At 42.2% G+C, this 25,518-nt stretch overlaps 2 protein-coding genes across 4 annotated transcripts in view; one reads left to right on the top strand and one right to left on the bottom strand.

Annotated features, from left to right (window-relative positions):
* LOC139051009 (transmembrane protein 62-like) overlaps nt 1-22,622 on the top strand; it is an 88,585-nt gene extending 65,963 nt beyond the window's left edge. Inside the window, exons 14-15 of one of the 2 annotated variants that reach the window (XM_070527995.1) lie at nt 12,373-12,458; nt 22,517-22,622. In XM_070527995.1, the coding sequence (XP_070384096.1) occupies nt 12,373-12,458; nt 22,517-22,607 (177 nt within the window). In that variant the 3' untranslated portion in view covers nt 22,608-22,622. Of the gene's footprint in view, nt 1-12,372; nt 12,459-17,658; nt 17,852-22,516 lie in introns of those variants that run through there. The other variant, XM_070527994.1, reaches the window with a different exon arrangement.
* Nucleotides 3,067-24,695, bottom strand: mRRF2 (mitochondrial ribosome recycling factor 2). Of its 2 annotated transcripts, none has more exons than XM_070527990.1 (10): nt 24,191-24,695; nt 22,158-22,528; nt 18,418-18,691; nt 16,267-16,510; nt 15,283-15,449; nt 12,307-12,399; nt 10,005-10,145; nt 8,429-8,686; nt 5,446-5,556; nt 3,067-3,323 (listed from the first exon to the last, which is right to left on the bottom strand). In XM_070527990.1, exons 1-10 carry the CDS (start codon nt 24,560-24,562, stop codon nt 3,165-3,167), a joined length of 2,190 nt encoding a protein of 729 aa, XP_070384091.1. In that variant the 5' UTR covers nt 24,563-24,695; the 3' UTR covers nt 3,067-3,164. The 2 variants fall into 2 exon arrangements, with proteins under 2 accessions (XP_070384091.1, XP_070384092.1); XM_070527991.1 differs by lacking the exon at nt 24,191-24,695 and adding an exon at nt 23,486-24,160.
* Between the last annotated feature and the right edge of the window lie 823 nt (nt 24,696-25,518).

The raw sequence follows: 25,518 nt of genomic DNA, 5'->3' as shown, positions 1-25,518 counted from the left end.
TAGTTCTAGCCTGGGGTACAACAAGGGTAAGTTCGTGCTTTCCGCGGGTACTTCTACACATGTTAAACTGTAAGTATTCATCAAAATTCATTTTAGTTTGGCCGTTCACTATCGTGTAAAGCATCTTCAGGCGGTGTAGCTTACGGCGTTCCTCCAGTGTTGGAAGGCCAGACCTTGAACGGAGATCAGATAGTGATATTTGTCTTCCGTAGGCATTAAAAATAAACCTGAGTGCTTTTTTTTGTACTTTTTCCAGCTTATCTGTATCAGTTTTAGTGTGCGGGTCCCAAACGACATCACCATATTCAAGTAGAGGACGCACCAGTGAAGTATAACCAACTAGTTTCGTCTTGCTTGTACAGTGCTTCAGACGTTGCCGCAGTAACCATAGTCGTTTTGAGGCTGTCGAAACTATCTTTTTAATGTGCGCACTCCATCTTAAATCGCGAGATATTTCAATGCCCAGATGTTTAAACGTATCAACAAGAGTAACGCCAACGTCGTTAATTTTGTATGCATGCGATAGTGGACTCTTCTTTTTTGTTACGGTCATTTGGGAGCACTTAGGGATATTTAGGCTCATTTTGCATTTTTAATGCTTTAATATAAAAGGCATACACTGCGAATGAATTGATTTACGACTGTTCTTTGCTCTCTGCAATTTCCAAAAGTCTGATAAATATATCGGTCAATATCATTAAACCTGGTCAGAGCAACTTTGGTGTTTAAATAGTATAGCATCTATCTAGCCATATTACCCTCCATGGTTGCTCATTGGCTATGGTGTTAGGCTGCTGAGCATGAGGTCGCAGGATCGAATCCCGGCCATGGCGGCCGCATTTCGATGGGGGTGAAATGCGGAAATACCCGTGTACTTAGATTTAGGTGCACATTAAAGAACCCCAGGTGGTCTAAATTTCCGGAGTCCTCCGCTATGGCATGCCTCATAATCAGAAAGTGGTTTTGGCACGTAAAACCCCATAATTGAATTAATCAAGCCATATTGAAGAATCCATATGGACCACTACTACATCAGTGCTGACGATAACGGCAGAAATTCGCTAGTAGTGTCTATATAATTGCTATCGCAATAAAATTTGCTCATGCCTTAGTTGTGCAGAACAAAACTCGTGAATGTACTGTACTACAATGTTGAGACTTGAAGAGAAACTCGTCTGGCAGGGTATAAAATATGTAAACTGTGTGTGCATCAATGAGTGCAGTACTGGCCTCAAGCTAACTTCTTGCATGTTGGTTGTGGCATGTTAACTACACAGAAATGCCAATAGTAGCACAATATTGTTGCGCTCTATCTACTGTCTGCATCTGTTGCACACCTTGTTTTCATCGTTCATGCTGTGACATTTACACTATGGTCTGCTGCGTAGAGGAACATCCATTTAGTATCAAAGTGATGCCTTCTTTGCCTCTTCCTCTCAGTTTGTGGGTGCTGTCTTGCTGAGTAAACAACTGTGGTCACTGGGTATGCACGGCTCGGTAAGTGCAACTGGGCACACAATACTTGGCGTGCAACCATTCTTGGCCAATGCCCCGGAGAGGGTATGTGCCACTAGGTGTGCGCCTGAATAAGCGTGCCGAACAAGGGCGAAGAAGAGAAGTTGGCAACAGAAAATTGGAGAGGTCAGCTGCAGAGAAGTAAAGGAGTTGGCGACAGAAGCAGCCAAGTGTGCAGGAAGAAGTGAGCAAGGAGCATTGAGTTACAGAGAAGTGAATAAGTTTGCTTGCTATGTTGGCAGCATAAGCAGCTGAGTGTGGATGAAGCAGCGGAGTGAACAAAATGGGGACCAAGGCATGCACCGAGTGTGGAAGTGACCTGAAAGAAGTGTCGAGTAGAACAAGAATGTCTTTGTTACGCTGCCCAACTCTGCTATCAATTCAGCTGGGGTACTGAACTAAGGCCTGCGATAATAAATAGATCCCAAATGAAACAAGTACACATGGAAATCAGTGAAAGCACAAGGGAAAGTAACTTATTTTTCAGTTAGGATCCTTTGCATTACACATCAAAAAACAGAACATTGCATACACAATGCAGATAATGTTGGGTCAGCTCCCAGCTGCAGCACATTGCCTTTTCATCAACTTTCATTTGCCTTACTAGTTCTACATTTTGTGTAATAAGAACAGTTAATTTATTCTATGCTTTCCCTGTCTTCACATAACAAAAATATGAAACCGCTTGGTTCACCTTATTTTTCTCGCAGATTCTGAATGTAATGTACCACCCACATCTCTTGCTATAAATCTGAAAAGATGTTAGTTATGTGGGCTTTCATTGCCGTACAGATGCTACCTCTAAGAGTGGGTCATAGTTTGCAGGGATCTGCCTCTACAGCATTCTGCTTCTGAGCCACGATGTTGTAAATTAGGTTTCTGGCTAGAGTAGTCTAATTTGGATGGGACATAACATGCAAAATGCAGTTGTGCCCTGTGCTTTTCGAAAAACATTAATGACCTGCCTACAGTGCCCCTAAGAACATTGTCTCAAGGAGGGACAAACCCGCTAAGCACATTTAGTGATGTTACCAAAGAATAATGTAACAAAGGGCACAAAAGACATAAGCAGAACAATTGCCTTTTACATTATGATCTGACTGAAAACAAATGTGGCACTATGTTAAGTAATACTGCTTCAAAGAAAAAGGAAACAATAAAGGCAATGCAGTAACAATCTACTTAAGGCGGCAGTTCCACTCTCATATTGTTATAGGAAAAAAGTGCAGATTTAAATGTTCTTACTTCGCACACATATTCACACACCTGCAAAGAATGACCAGTTTGGCAGGCAATGCAGCCTGGTTTCTCTATGTAGTTGATCTTATCCATCCCTGTGCTGTCACTTAAGATGTTGCAAAAGAAGCGCAATCTGAGGTATTTATGCCTTGACAAAAAGTAAAGGTCACCAATTCTTTAACAATATTGCTTGATCTTCTCGTGAAGCCATAATCGCCTATTACCAGCTACGTGATAATTTTTTACCATCATGTCCTAAAGTGCTCGCCTTCTTTTCACCTTCCATTTTTCATCAAAGAACACACCAACACATCCAACAAAACAAATTAGTTTTCTTTTTTTATTAACAGTGTCTGGCTTGTATTATGTGCAGAAACAGACAGAAAACAAGACTGCCACATTGCAGTGTCTCAGGCATTTTCTGTGAATCCAGAGAGCCGCCTCAATGCCACGGCAGTTTCTTGTGCTCCCATAGGATGGTAGGCAGCTAGGGACATGCTGAAGCTGGCACGGCCAGAAGACAGAGTTCGCACAACATTTGCGTAATCGTTCATTTCAGCAAGTGGAACCTGCAGGAGTGGAGAGCATTGCAAATGTACAGTAATGCTGTAGGTCATTCCATTTGAAGGACACAAATGTTATCACTTCGCCACTGCTCAATAGATTTTAATGAACATGGTGGCATCATACTACTGACACAAAAATTATCCCACATGCTTCTTGCACCTAACAGTATAGCACTTGGCAAGTATGAAGGTTGCGGAACACTTGTAAGATATACATATTTTTGATATTGAAGTTCGTCTTGAGAAGCCAAACCTGGCATTATCGACACTACGTGGCATCATGATAGAGCAATAGTATTTTCTGACATCATGTAGCAGAAAGGCCAGGTTTGATGGTGTTGCTCATACAAAATACTTGTAACACATTTCTTTTTGGTTGTGCTTGGCGTGTGGCAGCTACATCAATCACAGGAACAGAGCCAGCCAATATATTGTGACAGGATGCATACACCTTGTGCATACTGAAAATAACTGGTTTATAGAAAGAATTAGTATCACAAAGTACTTCGGGAGCTTTGATGTATGCCAGCATTTTTTATAAGGTTTAGAGGTTGTGGACATTCATTTAACACAAAAAAGTCATGTAAGTAGTTCCTTAAAAAAAAAATACTGTTATTCTGGAAACTGCCAAGAACTGATTTTAGTTTATGCTTTCACTGTTCCTGCAATATAATTGGAAATAAACGGGAAACAAGGAATGAATGTGTGAAGTTCGTAACTTTGTAACTGTGCAATAAAAGTGCACATCAGCATCTTATAAACGGCATATATAATTAAGGGCACCCAAAGCAGAAAAAAATTTGTATTATACGTTGCTCTGACTAGTACTAATAACTTAAGAGCTGAACTTTTGTTAAATTTGCATAAACCATGAATTGTTCACTGTGAACACTTTATAGATGCAGTACACAAAACTGATAGCTGTCATTTCATGCAGAGTTAGTGTTGCAAACCCTATGCTCCAATTTCTTCTAAATTTACCAATTTTTATATATTTCTGTAAAATAAAATTGACGTCTAAACCAAGCATGTGCTCCCAAAAGTTGCTAGAAGTGTAACTTTTTTCTTTTAACGCAACAAATATGCAGACCACTTCAGCATTTCATACGTGAACGAAAGTATGAATGTTCGTCCCAAGCGGCTGCTTCTTAAAATGCCCCAAATAGGTTTTGATATCGCAAACAGAAAAGTGCAGTGCGTAGACCACAAAGTGATGATCGTGTCTGCAAAGTATCAAATCGTTCCATATGGCAAAAACAAAATTTCAAATGAAAGCCTATGCTTTGCTATAAAAAAAGACAGGACAGTAATGTTGCCTGGGGACGTTAGTCGAGGTATAGAGAAAGGGTGTCTATGTTAGCAGTGGAGCTCACTTTGCAGCATGGCAGTGCAACATTTAGGTTCCTCCTATCTCGTCTGATAATCATCCTATTAGAATTCTTCGTATGGCACTTTTTACACTTGGTATGGCACTGAAATTTGCAATGGGGCCTTGTGCGGGTCTCTTTAAAATCTGTCCTTGCAAGGCTTCCATGGTTATCACGCTAACAGAATATACCCAGAGCGCCCTATATCATGGATGGAAAAACTGTGGCGCCCATTTGCATTTTGTGAGTTGTGGTCTCCCAACACTATTTAACCCTCTGTATTTAGCCAACCCTAAATAGAATGTGCAAACTACATGTAGTTGATCCTCAGTATAAAAAAGTTGCATGCTACACAAAAAAAAATGCCGTCCTTGTATCCAAAAGAGGGAGAGATATGGATAAATGGAAGGCAGGGAAGTTAACCAAGACTGAGCCCAGTTGGCTACCCTGCACAGGGGAAGGGAAAAGGCAAGGGAAAGATTAAGAGAAGAGAACATTCGTTACAGTCGTATATACATGGTGACACAGTGATAAACAGTTTAGGTTTGCTTTGTTATATCCAATAACTCGTTATATTTCTGTTCAATATATCAACGCTCGACTACACACACAGAACCTTTATCACATATTCGTATGGTGATCCTTTGAGTAAATGCACTAGAAGAAATGTTTACTCTCTAGGAAAGCTTTATCATCGGTGTGCATACGCATGGTATTCTTGAGATGCAAGGGATAATAGAAAAAAGAATGTGGCCTACCTCGGCATTCACGACACGCATGTCTTGACGTTGCAATATCTCTCTAATCGTTGCCCTCCTCTGAGAGAGGTCACTCAGCATACGGCCAAGATACATCTCGGGAATGGACACCTGTGTTGCAAGATATGATGGTGCGTTGGGACAAGGCAGTTAGACTTGCTCGTGCACATAATCTGTTTATTACATTTCTCAACTTTGCTGCAAATAAAATCTGAACCTATCGGGGACACTAAAGGCAAGAACTAAATCAGGTTAGAGTGATTAAAGCGTTCTTTCAAAACTCTATTTTCGTTAATTTTACAGAAAAGTGTTGGTTACTATAAAGCAGAAAATAAAGGCCAAGCTTTTTTTTTTTTTAATTCTATGGTGCAGCCCCAGCATCAGCACATCATTGCAACGTCACAGATTTCAAAGCAAATTCTTGTATTTAGGCCACTGTGGCAAGGCAAAAGCTCTCAAAGCTTGCTATGTTCAGTGTTGGGCTCCCTTAGAATACAATGTATGACCTAGGCAAACAAAGAATGTCACTTTATTTAGCCAATATTTTGACAAGAGGACTTGTCTCCGTCAGGACAACAACAAGACAAGTCCCCTTGTCAAAACATTGGCTTAGTAAAGCGACATTCCTTGTTCAAGTACTCCTCATCATTTAAGTTTCCATCTTCCTCTGAACTCCTGTCTTGTGTGAATGTATGGTAGTCTAATTTTACTAATAAAAAATTAATTAGGTCCAACAGACAGAGTCAAAGTTCATAATCTTGCAGTGAGATGGTGCATAAAATTCAAGGTGGCATCACCAACCATCTTTCGTTCTAGCATCTTTCTAGTACCCACGTAATTATATCTGGGTGCACATTAAAGAACCCCAGGTGGTACAAATTTCTGGAGTCTCCCACTACGACGTGCCTCATAATCAGATCGTGGTCTTGGCACATACAACCCCATAATTTAATTTTCTTTGTGGTGTTAAAGCTGTAAAGTAGCATCCACAGATTGGCAATCACAAGTGCAACACATGTAGTGTCGCTAAAATTATTACATGGAGCTCTGGCGCTGTGATTGTTCAGCTACCATAGAAATGATGGGTAATACACATGGATTTTTCTCATTTTTTTGCTTGTGGCTTCAGAAGTTCTGATGCATTTATTTATTAGTTAATTATTATGTGTTATTTGCCTCTATTGGCTTAAATTTCCAAACACACGAAAGGAAGAAGACTCTGCAGACATGCATGCTTATTGCCAATTGTTGCACTTTTTTCTTTCAAGATCAATTTGCAGTCACAAAGTTATTTGAAGATAGAAGTATAAAGCTGAGACAAATCCATATACAGCCACCATCAGACATTACTTGAACGATGAAGAAGTATCTACAGCAGTTTAATAAACATGGGTTGTAAGGAGCAAACAGCGAATGTTTTGGAAAGAAGACACATTAAGCTAGCACACTGTCCCAGCAACCTTGTGCAGGAGAAGAAAAAAAATGCTTAAAAGGAAGGATTAGCTCAGTGCCAACTCCAATTTTTCTATTTAAATACATTTAAAGCACAGTAGTGCCTCTCTGAAACAACTGTTGGACCAATTTTAATGAAATTCATTGTGTTTGAGAGAGAAGGTAAGTTCTAACAACTCTAGAAGTAGAATTTTAATGCAGGACCTCGAGCTTTTCACAAAAGTTGTCAGAATGGTAAGTTTATGAAAAAATAGAACCATAAAACTTGGAAATCCGTAATTCTTTTACAAAAACAAATATTGTAGTTCTGTAAACTGTAAGAGTCTACTCTACTGTAAACTAAACTACTAAACTGTAAGAGTAGTCCACTCTAATAAACATAATTAATGCCTTGTCCTCAGTGTGAGATGAGACTTAACGATGACAACTATTGCCATTTATTTCTTGCTGTCAGGGTGAAGAGTAAGCAACAAGCATGAATTTGGATCGAAGCAGGCAATCTGGGTTATATAGGCACTGCCATGTTGCCGTGTAAACACAGTTAGGGTGGCTATTACAGTAACTGCCACAGTAATTCAAGGTACATGACATGCATCACTGTAACGTATTCAGTACCAAGCAAAAAAATAGTTGCTGGCTCTCCCATAATTGAGAGTAGTGTAAGCATGAAATGGCAACTGGCAAAACAGATTGGTAGGAGATGATACTAGCCACAATCTTAAAATGGGTGTAGTGCATGTTCATAATGGCACACCCCACCACACCACACCGCACCACGCCGTACTATTCACTGGTCCATATGGACACTGCCCAGCTGGAAAAGAACCAGCTGAAGGCAGCACGACAGGCAGCAAAAGACGCCATGTACACAGAGCGCACTGCCCAGCTAGAAAAAGAAAAGCATCTGAAGGAGGCACCACACAGCGTGGCGCCATCTCTCGAGGTGACACAAAACCCGGACCGTTGGCATTCAAAAAAGCACCAGCAACCCTGTCTCAGCACCAAAAGATGACAATGAAGTATATGATGCTCTGTATCTGCCTTTTGAATGTCACTATTGAAAATTACAAATAAAACTTCAGCGTACTAGAATTTACAGCCCGAGTGATATTGTGAACAAACATCAGGAAGAACTCTGACGCAACATTTTTTGTAACTTGTTTGGGCGGCAACTAGCATATGTAATGTGGTCCTGCACCAAGGGTTTGGGGCCAGAAACCTCATTTTCTTAAGTTTTGACTGGTTGCCCAGATGATCGCGTTTTGTTCTCGCAACTTGCCTGGACGTTCTCGCTTGAGTGCCTGGATAACTCCGGCTTTAGGATCAAAGTCACTGAAAACTGAAGCTAAAAGCATTTCATCCATAAAAAACTCTCTATCCCACCAATAATCAGAAAATTACGCCTGGACCTATGCTTCGCTGCACAAGGATATTGCCTGTGTATGCCTCCTACCTTTAGCAGTGCTGCAAGCTACTTGTGAAATAGAGTATAGGAATGCCAGCACCCTTAGAACATGAACATATGGCCCACCTGAACCTTCATGATAGGCTCCATGAGCACGACAGAAGCGTTAGCCAGACACTGAGCGATGCATTGGGATGCAGCTGCAGTGACCATGGCCAGAGAGGTGCCCCGACCCACTTCGCACCAGAGCAGCTCAATGCTGGCGTTGACCACTGGGAAGCTTCGCAAGGGTCCGTGTGATAGTGCCAGCGATACTCCAGCATCGAGAGCCCGTCTGTGCTGCGGCCAAAGCCGCCCCAAGTTGTTGTCATCGGTCACTACCACCTGCAGAGAAAGGCATGCATGTTCACGTCATGGTTGCTGCACTTAATTTACAGAAAGTTGCCCAGGGGGCTACAATATCGAGAGCCGTCATTATTACTCTTCTTGCACCACAGGTTCATTAATGAAATTGGATCTTGATACATTCCTGAAAAGAATAAGCGAGAAAAATGTATTATCTGAAAGAACATACAATCTGAATTGTACAATCCAAATGGGATCTTCAAACTACGATACAATGAAGATAGGTATAATGGATTACTGTGTTTATTTGTGCAGTGGCTCTTTTTTTAATGAAAGACGCAACAATTAGCACAACAAGATGTCCCTAACAAATGTATTAACAAATGTATTTCAAATGCACTCGATGTTTGCCACACTATCTGCCATTTATCCTTTTAGACAACAGTTCTTTTTTTCTTGCCCTTGAAAGGAGTGCTGACATGACAGTTTCAATTTGTGGTTTTCTGACATTAAATGCAGTTACAGAGCCTCTATACCATAGAAAAAGTAGTGGCAAGCATCTAAATCTTGCTCTGTGTCATGATGTGATGATACTATTGTAACGTTGTAGTGATTATGAAGAACCATACAGTACCAAAATTGTGGGTCATGAATCTAACTCCTCATTGGGCGAACTTGTGCCCAGAAAAACAAGTAACATTCGAAGCATAATGATAGCAGCGAGCACTGTTGTCGATCATTGAAATCTGACCTACGGGTGGAGTGAGCCAGCTATTATTATACATGACTCATCCTACATTCCACCATAATCGCTAGCACTCATGCACATTCCAGAATGTGCATCACTATTTGCTTTGCGTATGCCATCTGATTAGACAAGGTTCTCATGCTATAGAATCAGCGACAACATTCTAGAGAGTTTTGATATGTGAAGGCGCATCTTGCACCGAATGACAACTTTGTCACAGTGATTAGCCAGTGAAAAATTGTCAGCGGAAAAATATGAACGTGCGCATGTCAATATCGATGACACCAGGGTGGCATTCCTTCATGAACTTTTATATCAATGTAAAGTATATTATAAGTGTTACCCAACCTTCATATCAGTGAAGTGCTGTCCCCTTATGAAAATGTGGTAGTGAGTGTTTCTACAATTTCAAACATACGTGTCAGTGCTCCTTTGGGGGCACTGTCACTGCTTCACACAGAACAACACTACAGTGCTGTTGCACTGATGGAACAATAATGACATGAATGTAATATCAGAATCTGATTAGAAAATGCATACACATCTGGTAGAAAAACACCATGCAAAGGTTCTATACAGTACAGGGGACTGTGTTAACAAAATGCCAACCTTCAGTCCTCTAAATGGTGCGTCGGATGGTAACACGCGCATCTCGACTTCGACCCTGTGATTCGTACCGCCCGCAGCGCGGTCCAGCAGGTGCCGCACTGACTTGGCAGCATGATCTGTTGGTGCCTCCCGGTAAGCTACCTGCAAAGCACACAAGACAACAAGACAAGCTATGGCTTCATGCAATTAGATTTCATTTACAAATACAGAGCAAGTCATAGCTATATGAAGGGGCACTAAATAGCAACGCAAAATAGAAACGCTAAATCAGGTTGCACTGGTGTATTGTTTTAAAACCTGATTGTCATTAATCTGACCAAAAATTATTGAGAACAAATTGAAGATCAAGCTTCCTTTTTTGAAATTTTGTGCCAATACTACCTCAGTTCTGGTACGCCAGTGGGATGTCAGAAATTTGCAGTTATTTTCCTAAATTTGTACCATTTTGGGCTGTAAAAGTTCTAAAATTTGCTATGTGGAGGCTCTGACTTTTTTTTTAAATACAACGTGGTCCTACTGTAACGAAAAATACTTAACTAGACTGAAAAAGGCACTGGCAAATGGATGATGTCATAGCAAGTTGATACGAGAAATTCAAACACCACTGGTGCTTTGCATTTATGTCTTTTCCTGGCTCACCAAGTCTCTGCTAACAATAAAAATAGTCTTTTTTCTATTGTAGAAGCAAAACGAGTAAGTACAGCACAACTTAGTATTTCTCTTCAGAGTCCCTTCATAATACGCACCTGATGGTGCTGCTGGTATTGCAACAGGTTAGGCTGGTGTGCTTAGCCAGCAAATGTTATGCCTGAGCATCTTTGACAGTGATAACATTTAGTTTCACCAAACAGTCATTCAATCATTGTCATATAGATAAGAAAAAGCTTCAGAAAGCCATTCAAGGAAAACCTTAAGCCCTGCCAAAAAAGTGTTGGCTCACTCAATGATGACAACATCAGTGAGGGGCTCTGCCGTATCTGCACAATGTCCTGTTTGGTTCAGTTATCTTATTGCTGTTATGAAACTGTTACTATGGCAACATGACAGTGATGGGGTTTTTTTGTACGCTGTATGGGTGGGCACACCAGCATCTGAAAGAATCCATAATGGCAGCAGTAGTAAAAAAAACACACAGTTCAGGTCTCAAGCTGCTTAAGTATGTATACCTATGGGTGTCATTAAGCACTTAAAATAGCATCAGGCAGTCAGTAACAAAAGAAAAAAAAACGGTTAGAAGAAACCATATTAAGAAATAGTACCCTCTGCACTACACAGAAATGATACAAGTATGAAAATTTGCATGCAATTATTTTAGTTGAAATTTGCAGTTACAATGAAGTGCTTGCATTTTAAGTATATGCAACTTTAATATATATGCACACCTGAGTTTGCCAGGAATGCAGCACATTAAAAAAATTTCAGCTCCATAAGTTCGAAAAATTATCGCAGTGCTGCAGCAAAATAGTAGAAACATTTTTTCTATTCAGTTCTTTATTTTTTCCTGCAGTTTGTAATTTCTTTACTATAGCTATGCACAGCGGTTAGTAAGTTAGTTAGCTAGTTGGTTAGTTATTAGTGATGTGATGCTGATGTTCATTGCTATGTCCTCAATCCACAACACATGCAACCTGCGCAAAAGTTATGCACGACCAATTTCATCAACTTAGGAATTTAAAGGAATGTGTAAGGAACTCTACCTAAGATAGTACAATACAACCGGTAGCTCTTGTGATGATAAAGGTGAGAAAAATATAGCTGATTTTTGAGGCAAGCATGCGTTATCACTGCACAATAGGTGAATCCTCAAACTCAAGTTTGCAGTGTAACTTGCATCTAACTTCGTAAACTTTCTTTTTAACAATGTCACCAGGTTGCAGCCTAAAACACTCCGTTATTACTGAAGAGCCGCAAAGTGATGATGATAATGATGACCTGCTTTGAATTTATGTTTTAAATGTTCAGACGTCTTCCTTATTATTTTTTTAACAATATCGTTGAATTATCTTCTCAGGTACCCAGTTAATGCCTGAAATGTAAAAGCAGAAAACAACCTACAATTTTCTGAAAGTACACTGAATATCACGATTGTACTTTGCCTAGAAAAGTAGCTTCGATGTACCCAAATGTCTGACTAATAAGTTCTTCAGTATGTCTTAAGAAATCGCAACGCATGCAATCAGATTTACTGTAACCCTTTGGATAAAGTAGGGCCAAGGCACTGAACTCGGCCAACGTCTCTCAAGGAGTCTTACCAGGGCAATTCATGTCACGAAAGATGTCACTGACATCTTGAAAAGCCCACCTGCAGAGGGCCCAGGCTGGCATCCACATTGTGCTCGAGCAAAATGCGGTCCCGTGTCACTTCCAGGTGAAGCTGTCCCAGGCCACCGAGCACCTGCAGCGGAGCCAAGCATGGAACAAAGACAGTCAGGATGAGTCTACAAAAAGAAAGCGGTTAGTCCTGAAAAACAGCATACATGCGTGAATGACAGCTACCAAGAGGTCTGTTCAATGTCAGTTAATTATGCAGAATTCTGGTATTTCGCCATGCTTAGATGCTATAAACTAATGTATAACTACTGCTACAAATTATTTGCAGCAAAGAATTTTGTTTTAATGTCTCGGTTTCTTTGAGATGTTTCAAGTATATTTAATTAAAAGCAAAGGCCTATAAGTTTCATGTAAAGTGCAAGGATCTCTAATTACCGAGGTTAAAGACAACAACGCAACATTGTCTTGTAAAGGCAATAATATAGACATGTGTAAGGGCTGCACCCCCAACTTGGCAGCCCGAAATTTGTAAAAAAAAGGATTTCCACCGGAGATGCAATCGCGTTCGATGCCCCGACGCCGCACGCGTGCATCGGCGAATTTTCGCGTGCTCCGCACTTGCACGCGCTCCTACCAGATGGCGAGAGCTGTGCGCTGACCTCTGATGCAATGGCACACTCGGGGATCCGGGGTGTGCAGTAGTCGCCCGCACCATTACGACCAATAGATTCGGTCCCGCGTAAGTGCCGCACCTCGTCAAAATTGTGAAAGAAAGTGCCACTCTTACACGAGTCGATACGGTATGCATTACAAAGTGTACTGGCTTCATGGGCATTCTGGACTACATGATGTTTGTGTGCTTAATGTGTGCTGCAGTCCAGTATAGCATTTTAGCTGATGTCGCAAGCGGATAAATTTAGCATTTGCAGTCGACTTCCGCTAATTCGACTCCTGTTAGTTCAATTTTTCGGTTAATTCGATCCCGACCGAAAGTCCCGGGCGGCACCCATGCATTTTTACGGGGCCAAACGTTCGTTATTTCGATCCTAAAATGGGCATTTGCGGGATAATTAAACCTTGACCAGTCCGCATGAACGCGCCTGACCCATACGGTGACCCCAATAACGACCCATTCAGTGGCAGTGTCTGTCTCGGCGGAGCTTAGGGTACAGCGAATGTGTTGAACACACGACATCTCCTGTCAAAAACGCCTATTTTCAGCCCGCCCTAGGATAATTTTCAAGCAATAACGGTATCTCACATTGTCTGATTGCGGTATTTACCAGATTCTAACGGGCGCTTTTTGTTTTCCAGTGAAATTAGGCCTAAAATTGCCTGCGTGTTGCAATCGGATACGAAACCAAAACCGCCTTCGCCACGTTCGTGCGCTTTACCGCATAACATGGCTGTAAAGCGGCGAAGCTGACTTTAAGAAACCTACCGCTATTCTAAATAATTGGGTGCACGTTAGATTTCTACTTTGGTTAGAAGTTTTAAATCATTTCTACATTAGTTTTCTAGCTCGAACACGTAGAAAGCCAGCGCGCGTTTGATTCGGAGGCGTGGTAAACTCGAGCAATACTCGAGTATTTTTTCCGCAACTTGTTTAATTCAACCCGCCAGATAATTCGATCAGTTTCGTCGGTTCCGTGGGGGTTGAGTCACCGAAAGTCGACTGTATTAACAGGGATCTGCTGAAAAATGGGTACAAAATGCAATGAAACATAAAATGCAACAGTGAAATGGTAAATGTGCATCTGATGCAACAACAAAAGAAAACAAATGTGCAACTGATGAAGAGACCAGTAGTAGCCACAAGAAATGCGCTTACACACAAATGCGACATTCAAACATATGCACTTGAAGAATGAAATAAGAAAAGCCTCAGTTTCGCCTGAAAGGTGAAGCATCAATTGCGATAGCAAATCACTAGACAGCTATATGAAGTAAGGATAGTAGTTTTATCAGCCGTATAAACTTGTAAGCATTCGCTGACTAACTCAATTAACGGGCGTGGGGTCATTGCGCACAGGCAAACATGAACACATCATACTCGATGACCACAGACACTCGCTGTCAAAATGCTGTCATGAAGAATCTCGGATTAATAAAAACTTAGAGCGCTAAAAACACGAAGGACGTGGAAAAGAAACACACACCACACATGCTCAAGGGGTTTGTTATGTGTGTTTCTTTTCCATGTCCTTTGTGTTTTTAGCACTCTTAAATTTTCATTAATATGCATTACCAACTAGCCCGCCTATCCATCCTTTTGCAAGAATCGCGGCAGCAGCAGCAGCAAGCGAAGTGATCTTCATGCTATATATTGCTTCAACACAAACTAAGCGGCGAGAACACAGCAAGCACAAAGGTATGCGCCACATGCAGATGGCTTTCATGATAGGGCGTGCGTGACCGTGCAAAGCCCACAGTTGCTGCCGAAGTAGGACGCTCCCCCCCCCCCTCTTTTCCAAGCTGCCTCCCTGCTTTCCTCCCTTGCGCATGCGAGACTGAGATGCAATCGTCAGTTCCCCTTGTGCATGGTCACGAAATACGCAGTTGCTGCTGGTGTAGAACACTGCCCCCAACCTTGCCCCTCCCTCTAGGGCCTTTCGAATGACAGAAGACGGTGCATTTCCTCTTTGCTTTCATTCCTTGCACACACCAAATTGATTCGCGATCATCAGCTTCCCTCACGCTTTTTCACTCGCACATACAGCATGCGGTGCGCAGGGAAAGTGTTATCGCCCTTGGACTTCATACGGACCATCACACCGACAGCAATGCCAATGGCAAGATGCACCTGCACTGTTCATATAGTTGCTATCATAATAATACGAGGAGACAAACCATTTCAATCTTTCAATGTGCTTGAGAGGTACAACGTCTCAACTATGTGCAGTGCACTGATGCGTTCATGGTGTATCAACAAGTTTTTAACCAAATGGGATGCTGCTGGGTTCTGCTCGTCGCTCTGACTACTCGACATCAACACCCGCACACTGACCATTTGCCCAGTGTCTGGACAGTGGCTGAGCCGCAGGGCTGGGTCTTCACGTAACATGCAGGCTAGGGCAGCATCCAGTGCATTCTGATGACGCATAGATGGTGCCTCAATACTGCACAGTAGTACGGGCTCCGGAATCTGCATCGCCGCCCGTTGACCAGCAGGCCCTGCACACAACAAACAACCAAGGGTCATTCAATCACTTATAACCTTTGTCTCTAGGATTGCTTACTGTATCAAAGCATATTCAAGCACACAATGAACTTGAGCACCTTTTCCTGGTTGCCTACTACAAGCACTCTATCTGTACAAATGTAAACCAATTTTTATTCATTTAATTTTCAATCAGAAAGCATGCCTCTCACTATATTTTAAGCTGTACAAATTGGGATTTGATGTTTCAATGGTATGTAGTGGCCAGGCTGCGAGGGATGCCGTGTCCATGACTACCTAAGGTTCATTGAAGCATACGTAACTATCAGTGCATGAGCGTTTGTGCGTACCATGCTCATCAGAATGTGGGTGCTACAGCTAGTATTCAAACCAGCAATCTTGTATTCAGCAGCTGAATGCAATGACCACAGAGTGACCGCATCAACACTATACTCAAAGCCATAGTACAAGAATTATGCAAGATTTTTCTTTTCTTCTTTTTTGATACCGAGGCACTGGCTTCCCAACCACGCATACGAGACGAAAAAAATTTAGGCCTTGTGCAGTGCTCTGTAAGCGTAGGATGCCAAGTGGTGTAACACTGTGCAAGCCCAACCTTTTTTCTGGTTATGCGACTAGGAGCTCAGGATAGAAGGAATAAATTATGAGCGCTTGTTTATAACAACTCTACATGCTTGTTATCTTTGCCTTTCTAATCCCTTGGTTATGACATCCACTTGTCATAGTGGTGCACTTCAAGTGGCATCAATCAATATGCTTTAATATTCACAGTTCTGCTACATCTTCACCAAATGTGGTTCAGTGTAGTACCTTCGAGGGCTGAGCGAGCTGTAGCGGCGTTGGCGGCCAGCAGGTCTCCGGTGACACTGTGCTGGAGTCCAGCAATGGCCAGCACGTCACCGGCCAGGGCCTCACGCACGGTGCGATACTCGTCAGCCGTCACTTCAACCAGTTCGACCGCTTTCTCAGACACATCCCGCGTGGCATTGTACAGTCGTTGGCCCATTGTGATGCGGCCGCCATACAGCCTCACAAAAGTTAGTGGGCCCTTGAACTGCACAGAAACGAATGTTTGTAACACTGTCGTTACAAGAAAATATCCATTTACAACAATTTCAAGCTACAGGCTGATAGGTAGTCAAACATCAGAAAAGATAAAGTTGTAGCCCGCATGATCTCTCTCCACTGCTGCCTCATCTGAGGAAGATACCAAAACGTTTTTGTTTTCATCTCCATGACAATGCTCTCCAGGGGCAGGTGCACTGACTCGATACTCATTAGGATGCGACATTGTGGGCCAGAACCTACAGCTTAAGTTGCACGACATGAAAATTGTTTGTGGCAGGGTAGGCTTTGGGTACTTCTGGGGCAATTTCGTAAGTCACCGGTGTAATCTGATGCCAGTGTGATTTAACGAAGGTGATTGCCTTCACATCAGTTAAACCAGAGGTCTCTTCTAGCAGTTAAAATTATTAAAGATTCTCTACAAAGTTGGACAGATTTTAATGATGCTATTATCGAGCTGCAAAAAGAAGGGAATGTAAGAGGGGTTGTGGTGGAAATGAGGAGAGTATGTGTAAGGCATGGTGCCGATTTTTTGGGTGGATCAGTGACGATATCATGCCTGTTATGGCAGATGCACACCTGTGCTTGGCTGTGGCAGAACAAAGGTGCATCACTGGCATGTGTTACACCAGCATTTTCTATTGGCACATTGTGTAACATCACAGAGGTGACTCCAGGTGAAGCGGCCCGTCAATCAGAGATGAGTGATGCAGGATGTCGGGCTGCTTTAGCCAAAGGACAAGATGCTTTATGGTGGTGTGAAGTGGCCAATACAGTCAAGAAACGAAAGGCTTCGCTTACTTTGACAATAATGTTAGACGGTTTCTGAACAATTTTTCTTTCTTAAGAGTCGCATTGCGGAATGGAAGAAACAAATGTGAGTCAGTGCTTGTGCCCTCATTCTGCCTCATAGTTCACATTTTGTCTGTGCTGTTTCAGTACAAACAGTCCCCAAATCAGCCAGCAGGTTTCCATTATTCCGACGTACACTTTCGGTCGTTCCTCAAAAGTGAGCTGAGCAGAAACATTGTTACGCCATTCTGACTACCCTAACGTGATTACCTTCAAATCGCCTTGATAAAACACCTTGCTCATGCTCTGCCCTTTCACTTCCCAATTTCGCATTGCAATATGCAGGCAGCTCAGCAGCCAGGTGACTGAGCTTTGTGGGAAAGCAAATGCAACTATGTTCCATGGAGGATACAGACACTCATTCTCCTTCTGCGGTGAAGTGAAAGCAAGGCGAAAAAAGCACCAGTGTGCAGCGATCCAGTGGGTTGTGACTGAGCAGCCTTATTGGCATAAGTGTGGCTGAGGCGGTGCAAGATTGTGTGGCCCTTCATGAAAGTGCAACAAGTCTGCTTATTTTTAATGTTCAATATTTCAAGCATGCTGGCAGAGAAAACAAAACACGAGCTGAAATTTAGCACCTTGTGGTGCTTGTGCCACCCGACTTCATCCTGCAAATCTCATCATACCACCTGACACTCTTTACTATGTTTTCCTTTTACTGGCACATGTGTTATTATTCCAATGAATCACCAATTCTATGCATTATATAACCTGCCCAACTCTACTTCTTTGTCTTGGTCTCATCTAGAATGAAAGCTACCTGCCTTCATATTGTCGTTTTCTTGTTTCCTAACATGACACATATCATTTTCCATTTTATCGTTCATTGCAGAGCCCTTACCTCCTTCTCAAGCTCTTTTGTTATCCTCCAAGCTCAGCCCCATAGATATTCGTACTGACTAGATGTAATGATTAGTAATATCCTCACAGATGCGCTTTTCTGACTTGAGAGTGCTTGCGGTCGAGAGCGAGAACATGCGAATGTGTGCTCCATCGGAAAAGAAGGTGGCTTGGCTTCTAGAGACATCTTGAGGTTTGCAATACCTTCGTGTGCACCACTTTGAAGGCCAGTGCAGCTAGCTGCCCGCTACCATCAGAGACAACAGGTTCGGGCAGAAAGTCGATGACGGCATCCAACAGGGGCTGCACCGCCAAGTTGCGGTAGGCGCTGCCACACAGCATTGGTGCGCCCTTCCCCGCAACGGTTATTCTTCGCAGTGCTGCCATGAGATCATCTGGCGGGACCTGCCGATCTTGTAGTAGAAACTCGTCTGCAAACTGGTCATCAAGTTCTGCTGCTGCTTCAATGAGCTCCTGCCTGCAATGAAGCAGTTTTACGCTGTTGTTAGGCAATTTGTGGGACACTGAATGTATGCTGTGCTGTGTTTCAAACCTCAAAATTCTGTTTTAAGCACGGGAAACATAACACATAGTCCAAGTTGCATTTTTGATATACTGGAGCAAGTTTTCAGTTGTGGATGCTACAGTAATCCAGTTAGTCATTATTTGATTACAATACTAATTAAGTATTAACTAACATTTTTTTGTGCAAGTGTACTCTCCATGGCCAGAAATGCGAGTGTATTTGTTGCAATAATCTCACAAAAACAGACATGTTTAATTAAAAAGCAGATGTTCCGGATACAGAAACTAAAAAAAATAGAGAGAGAGAAGAGCTGCCATTGGTGCTCACTAGAAATGATGCACAGCCCACAACACTGAGAACCAGTGTGGTTCCTTGACATGACTTCCGAGATTGGGTGGCATGCTGAAAATCTTCGCGGCAATGTGCTGGAATTCGCATCATATTTGCTAACCACCAGGCGCATGCGTTGTGTGCTTAAGTGCTATTTAAAGGCAGTTAATGAGAAAATTATACAATTACCAGGCCTGCAGTTGTGCTAACACTGATTAAATAGCATGTACTACTCATTTATAACCAATTTAGTCAAAGCGAAATTTCATTGTAGTTCGCTTTTAAATGTAAATGTATCATGCATCTGTTTTTACATATCGCTTTTATCAAACTGCACCCTAAAGGATATCACTGCTCAATACCGAGCTGTTCCAAGTGTGCTTCTTGCATACATCTTCACAGCGTAGGAAATGTACTCAGGTGACTAAATGCATCATAAGCAGGAAAATAGTAAGTGGAAGACATCTTATGAGTAATACTCTGAGAGTGCGACTGTGCACTGCAGCGTATCTGGTTGCCAAAGGTGGTGTTTGGCCCAAACTAACCATACAAGCCAAAATCATGACGACATACGACATGAAATGACAAGAACTACAATGAAAGAACCCATCTTAGTTAACCTCAATTTTCTGATGTTTCAATTGTCCACAACATAAACAGCTTGCATTCATACTGGTGGCACACAATTTAAGAACAGTCCGTTATAGTGTGTGCACTGCTGAGCACAAGGTCACGGGTGCAATCCCAGCCACGGCAGCTGCATTCGAGTGGGAGAAAAATGCAAAAAACACTTGGGTGTGCACCGTGCATTAGGTACACATCCCTAGGGGGTCAAAAGTAACCCAAAAGCCTTCCACTGTGGGATCCCTCGTAACCACCTGTGCATTTTAAATATGTTAAATTCTAGAACTTTTTTATTTATTTAGCAAACCACACATAAAAAGGCATGAAATTTGCAGAACAACTATTTTGTGCCCTTCTTTTCATCAGATTCCATTTATCTTGTGCCTTTCTTTGTGCGTGTGACTTCCTGAATTCTGGGGTGCCAGTCAATGTGCTACTAGCCTGCCTTTCTGCCTACAGTGGCAACTGTTGTTTTGCTCTTACTGAGGGCTAATGATAAAGGCTTTTCAACATCTAATTACTCTTATAGCTGACAAAGGCAATCGCAATGTTATTCAACAGCCCTCACAAATTCGTATGTCTTGAAGTTATTTCTTGACATACATTTCAATATGTGTCATACAAGAACACAACAAACTACAACCTCTCGATCACCTACAGATGTGTATCTTAGTCACTGCGAGTATTATGTAAGTAGAAAATGAGTGTGAAAGCCCTGTCATTGCTATTGTGGAAAGGTGAAAGAGTTGATTAAGGAAAGACTGGATGGTCTGAGAACACAATCAGACACACAAGGCCTGTCCTACCCATTCGTGTTACCGTATTTACACGATTCTAATGTGCTTGTTTCTTGAATAAAAAGTGCATTCAAATTCATGTGTGCATTACAATCATAACTATTTCTACTCAAAATCAAAAACAGTACCAATACTCAATAAAACAACAAAACAAAAAAGCTCATTGCAAAGTAGCTAACCACACCATCATTAAACAGACGTTCTTGTTTTACGCCTTGGTTTCTGGTCGCTATTTTCCAGTTTGCTGTACGCCTCTCATAGCACTTCTGCTCAATCACCTTTTGTAGAGATGGTCCAGTGGCAGCATCAAAAAAAAAAAAAAATAAAAAAATAAAGACGTTTTCATTATGAGGCATCCTTCAAGCATAAGGTGATCCTTCAGGCAGAAGAACAGGGTAACCGGGCAGTGTCGCATGTGTTAGGCATTCCCGAGACATGCGTTGGTAGTTGGCAGCGACAAAGGAATTTGTAATGCATTATATCGAACTAAATATGACTTTCTGTGGTTGGCAGACAGCAAAAAGGAGGTTTCATTACTTGATGTGCACGGTATAATCGGCACAAAGTTTCTTTTTTTTTATATTTAGGCAGTAAAATAACTGTGCGTTACAATTGAGGGCGTGGTAGAATTGTGCAAATAGGGCACTTTGTCTCGTCCATTTAGTGCTGTTCATGTGGCCCATCTTGTCTCATTTCTTAAGAAGCTTTGCCATGTGTGCTCCTATATAAATATGCAGAAACAGAGATATCACATTGTGCAATATTTGCTGAACCAATCCTGGAGTGTTGCTGCATTTAAGATAAAAATATTTCGAATGCTGGCAGTAGATCTTTTATTTAGACATCAATGTTTGCAGAAATTGTCAAATGTCCAAAAAATTTTAGTTTGAAAATTTTTTTGGTGAAAGAGTATTTGAGGCCCTAAACAAGAATTCTGCTTCCAACAGCTGGTAGAATTTGGCCTCTCCATTAAATTAAACAATGTTCATTCTAGTTTGTTAAGCAGTTGTCTAATCAGAGTGTTTTTGCATTTCACATAAATCTGAACAGGGAAATCAGATTTGGGCCCTTGCCAACAGTTACCCCTTAACTATCATTTACCTCACTGTAACCATAATACATTTGAACCTGGACATAATGATCACAAATATAATGAATGATTGAATATAGTCAATAAGTATAAAATTTTTCTCAGCAATATTATCATGCAATGAATATACAACTATCAGTTATTTCACTGTAATCATAATACAGTCGAACCTTGAAATAACCAAACATCGTTCAGCACAATGTGTTGGCGGGCTAGTTGGTGCGAATCCATGAATACTTTGTTTAGCGCAAAACAACAGACACAAGAAAGATGACAGGAGAGAGTAGCGCCTTGTGCTGGTCGTCTTTCTTGTGTCTGTTGTTTTGCACTAAACAAAATATTCATGAACCAAACATCGATATATGGCAAATTATAGAAGATAACAAAGTGAGTATAGAGTTTACCCCACTCATATCCTTCTGTAACAAATACATGCTTATGATGAATATTGTATACAAAAGTATTTTAAAGTTGGATATGCAGTCATTATAACTAGGTTCGACTGTATGGGCTGCAAGTGCATCTGCATTGCACCAGCAGTATATGGTACGTGGCAAGGCAGACGTGTGCTCATCACCTCTTCTGTGCAGCTTTTTCGTATTGGCTAGTCCCTGGTGTAAGAGGTGCACGAGTGAAGACACGGCCTTGGTGGGAGTCTGCAGGCCAGATATGAGTTTCCATGGACACCAAGTCAACAATGCCCACCATTCTGTCTGTGGTTTTTAGCGGGAGTTGCACCACCAGAGGAGCAGCTGCCAGCTTCGAACGCACATCAGATATGCAAGCATCGAAGCTGGCAGCAGCCTTGTCCATCTTGTTCACAAAGATGAGGCGAGGCAGGTTGTGGCGGCAGGCCTGTTCCCACACTGTAATGGTCTGTGCCTGGACACCCTCAGATCCATCGAGAAGCGTGACGGCTCCATCCATTACTCGCAGGGAACGCTCCACCTGTGGCAAGCAAGCAAGCAAGCAGGAGCATTGCCGAATACAACAGCACATGCTGAGCCACCACAGGACTTATTTCTGACTCCCAAATCATTTCCACCACCCAGTGCTTTTTTTTTTTTTTTAAGGGACACTAAAGAGAGACAGTAACTGAAAAAGTATTCTTTCAAAATTCTATCTTTGCTTATTTCACAATGACATGTTCATTATTAGAGGATGAAAACAAGGCAAAAGATCAATTTCTGCAATTTCACACAAAAATGGTTTCACACAAGCACCAATGTTGGTACATCAGTGTGACATCGTGGTTCTTTAATGTATCTTTTGTCGGGCCATTGCGGGGCTCACTAAACATTTTTGAAACATGCTAAGTTTAGTCTTTGTTAGAATGCAATGTACTAGTTCATATTTATTGATTAAAAATTAACTAGCCCCGAGATGACGCCGTCAAAAGTTCATGTTACAATTTTCTGCTGTAGGAACTTCAAAGCAGCATTGCCACTTGTCTTTTATTTGTGCATTTATTCTGGGTTACTAAGGCTTTTCTCACCGTGAGAGCAGCTTTTTTGGTATTGTAGAAGGTCAATTTACTTATACAGGCCAAATTACGTTCCTCTTTAGTGTCTCTTTAAAAACAATCAACATGATGAGTAATGAAGCAATATTTAGTATATATTACCAAATTTTAGTATTTGTTCCAGCTTCAACTCTAGTATTTCCCATATTCTGAGGTTTGCATGTCTGTAAATTTGTTAAAAATGTGCAAGGTAGCTCGGAAACAGTAAATTACAAGTTCAAAATGTTTATGTCATCAGGCAGAGCTCTGTGCTAGAAATAGCAGTGTGAAAGTTGGATATAAACACAGGTGTACATATCATTTAATAGAGTACCAATCATGCGAGCCTAGCCTCAAAAATTACCATGAAGCAGTAAATCCATATATATTTTTTTTCTCCAAACCTTCGGATTCTGGCAATTAGAGAGCCTTGGCTTGCTGGCGGTCGATATGAAAAATTTAATGCGCACTTCTTGGCCTTGGTTCACACATGTGACAGATGTGTGCTAGTACAGACACTAACTGTTGCTTCTGTAAACTTTAAAGGACTCACAGGTATCTCGGAAAACATTACAAGGAAGCCACGTTATTGTAAAGGTGTGGACCTATTAGTACAGTATGTTTAGTATTGCACAACCCTGTGTCCGTCCCGGCTTCATCTTAAGTTGCGCTTTGCAATGTTAAACACCGCATGTTATGCTTACATTTATTAAATGTTTTCAGCGCGATGTTTGGTATTAGCGGCTTATTTTGTTTGCTTAACATAAATGTCACAACAAATAAAATAAATTGCTTTTTTCATATTGTTTACAATAAATATGACAGGTAGAATAAAGGGTTAAAGAACTGCAGCGTTGATTTCCACCAAATGGAATTTTTTTTTTTTTGGCTATACTTCTTTCCTGTGCTGAATGTATCGTACCAAAGACGCATTTGCCAGCTGCGCATGTTTCGTGCGCACAGCATGACGCATAATGGGTCGTGTGGAAGTGGCACGCGTCGACTTCCCTCGAAAGACGACCGACTTGATGAGCATGTGCTTGCGTGCCTGGTTTCCAACACGTCGCAGCAAGTGTTACGTTATCTTTCTGGTTTCGCCAACCACATACTTCCATGCTGAAGTCCACGTGACCCGGCGTGTCGATGAGGTTGACGCGATGGTCTCGCCAGGGAAAGGTCACCGTGGCAGCGGTGATGCTAATGCCCCTCTCGCGTTCCTGGGGCAGGCAATCGGTCACTGTGTCGCCGTCGTGAACCTCGCCCATAGCTCGTGTCAGGCCACTGTAGAACAGTATTCTCTCCGTGATGGTCGTCTTGCCGGCGTCGACGTGGGCTACGATGCCGATGTTGCGTACTTTGCGTTGCTTGTGTTTTGGCAGCTCAGGCCGCTCGCTGTGCGAGGGACCGGCGGTGCACAGGCAACGGCAAAGCGGTGTGGCCGACCTAAGAAGTGAGTTTGGTTTACCGCGTACTAACAACATGTTTAGTTCACTGCTGCGTATTATTTACGCCAATAAATATGCGTTAAATTTGCTCAAAGTTCATTCGACAGTCCAGAGCAGACGGCTTGTTTGGCTATCACTGGGCGCAGCCATATTGGTTAACTTGTCTTGGCTTAGCTTTAAGCGACTGCAGATACGTCTTTTCAATGGCTCACGTGGGCGTCGTCTGCTATCACCCTCAAAAGCACCAGCGCCGCCCGCGCATTCTGAGATGGTCCCTGTGTTTGCTTCGTTATAATGGTTTGTAAATCATTGCACAATCACTGCGTGCATCTTTCTGCTATTAATTGGGTGGAACTAAGGAAGAACTTGCTATTGGGCTAGTTCGTAATTAATTGTAGGACACCCGCATGCATGCACACACGCACGCATGCAATCACTCCAAAATGATCTCCCAGACACAAACGCTCAACGAAAATTACAACAATAACGAAGAAGGGTAAAACAGTAGTGCAAAAAGGCGTAGTAGTGCGCATCCAACTAAGGTTTAATGAAGAAACGACTGATGGATGAATAAGGCTTTAAATGGACACTAAAGGTTAAAGGGCCCCTGAAACGGTTCGGACAAATTTTGTAGGCGTGTAGGGTACAGCTTAAGTAGAACATTCGCACCACAATTTAAGTGAAGCGTTACGTATTACTGGAGCTGCAAGCGATTAGAAGTTACCCTCCTCCCTAGCTATGCTTTTCCTCCTCAACTCGCTCGCCGAGCGAGCGGCGCTAAGCTCCGCCTTCACTGGTTCAGCGTCACGATGCGACGTCACATCGCTCACTTCTGGTTGTTTAGGAGCACGCCCCCTCCCACGCGAGACCTCTCCGCTAGCCGCTTGGCCGTCGACCGAGAGCTATAGAAGCAGCGTGCGTTGCGAGCATTCTGTCGTAGCGCCGAACGTGTCCGGTACTCCGCTAAAAACAGGCAAGCTGGTCATTTCGGC

The sequence above is a fragment of the Dermacentor albipictus genome, chromosome 10 (genome assembly GCF_038994185.2).
Source record: "Dermacentor albipictus isolate Rhodes 1998 colony chromosome 10, USDA_Dalb.pri_finalv2, whole genome shotgun sequence".
Taxonomy (NCBI): domain Eukaryota; kingdom Metazoa; phylum Arthropoda; class Arachnida; order Ixodida; family Ixodidae; genus Dermacentor; species Dermacentor albipictus.
This window is presented reverse-complemented; position numbering and strand designations above follow the sequence as displayed.

Excerpts from the sequence above, each read along its gene's own strand:
- mRRF2 (XM_070527990.1), bottom strand. The coding sequence starts at position 24,562 with ATGTTGTTAGTACGCGGTAAACCAAACTCACTTCTTAGGTCGGCCACA. Across the intron at positions 22,529-24,190 it reads ACGTGGACTTCAGCATGGAA|GTGGAGCGTTCCCTGCGAGT; the intron begins GTATGTGGTTGG and ends TGCTTGCCACAG. Across the intron at positions 3,324-5,445 it reads TGCGTGTCGTGAATGCCGAG|GTTCCACTTGCTGAAATGAA; the intron begins GTAGGCCACATT and ends CCACTCCTGCAG.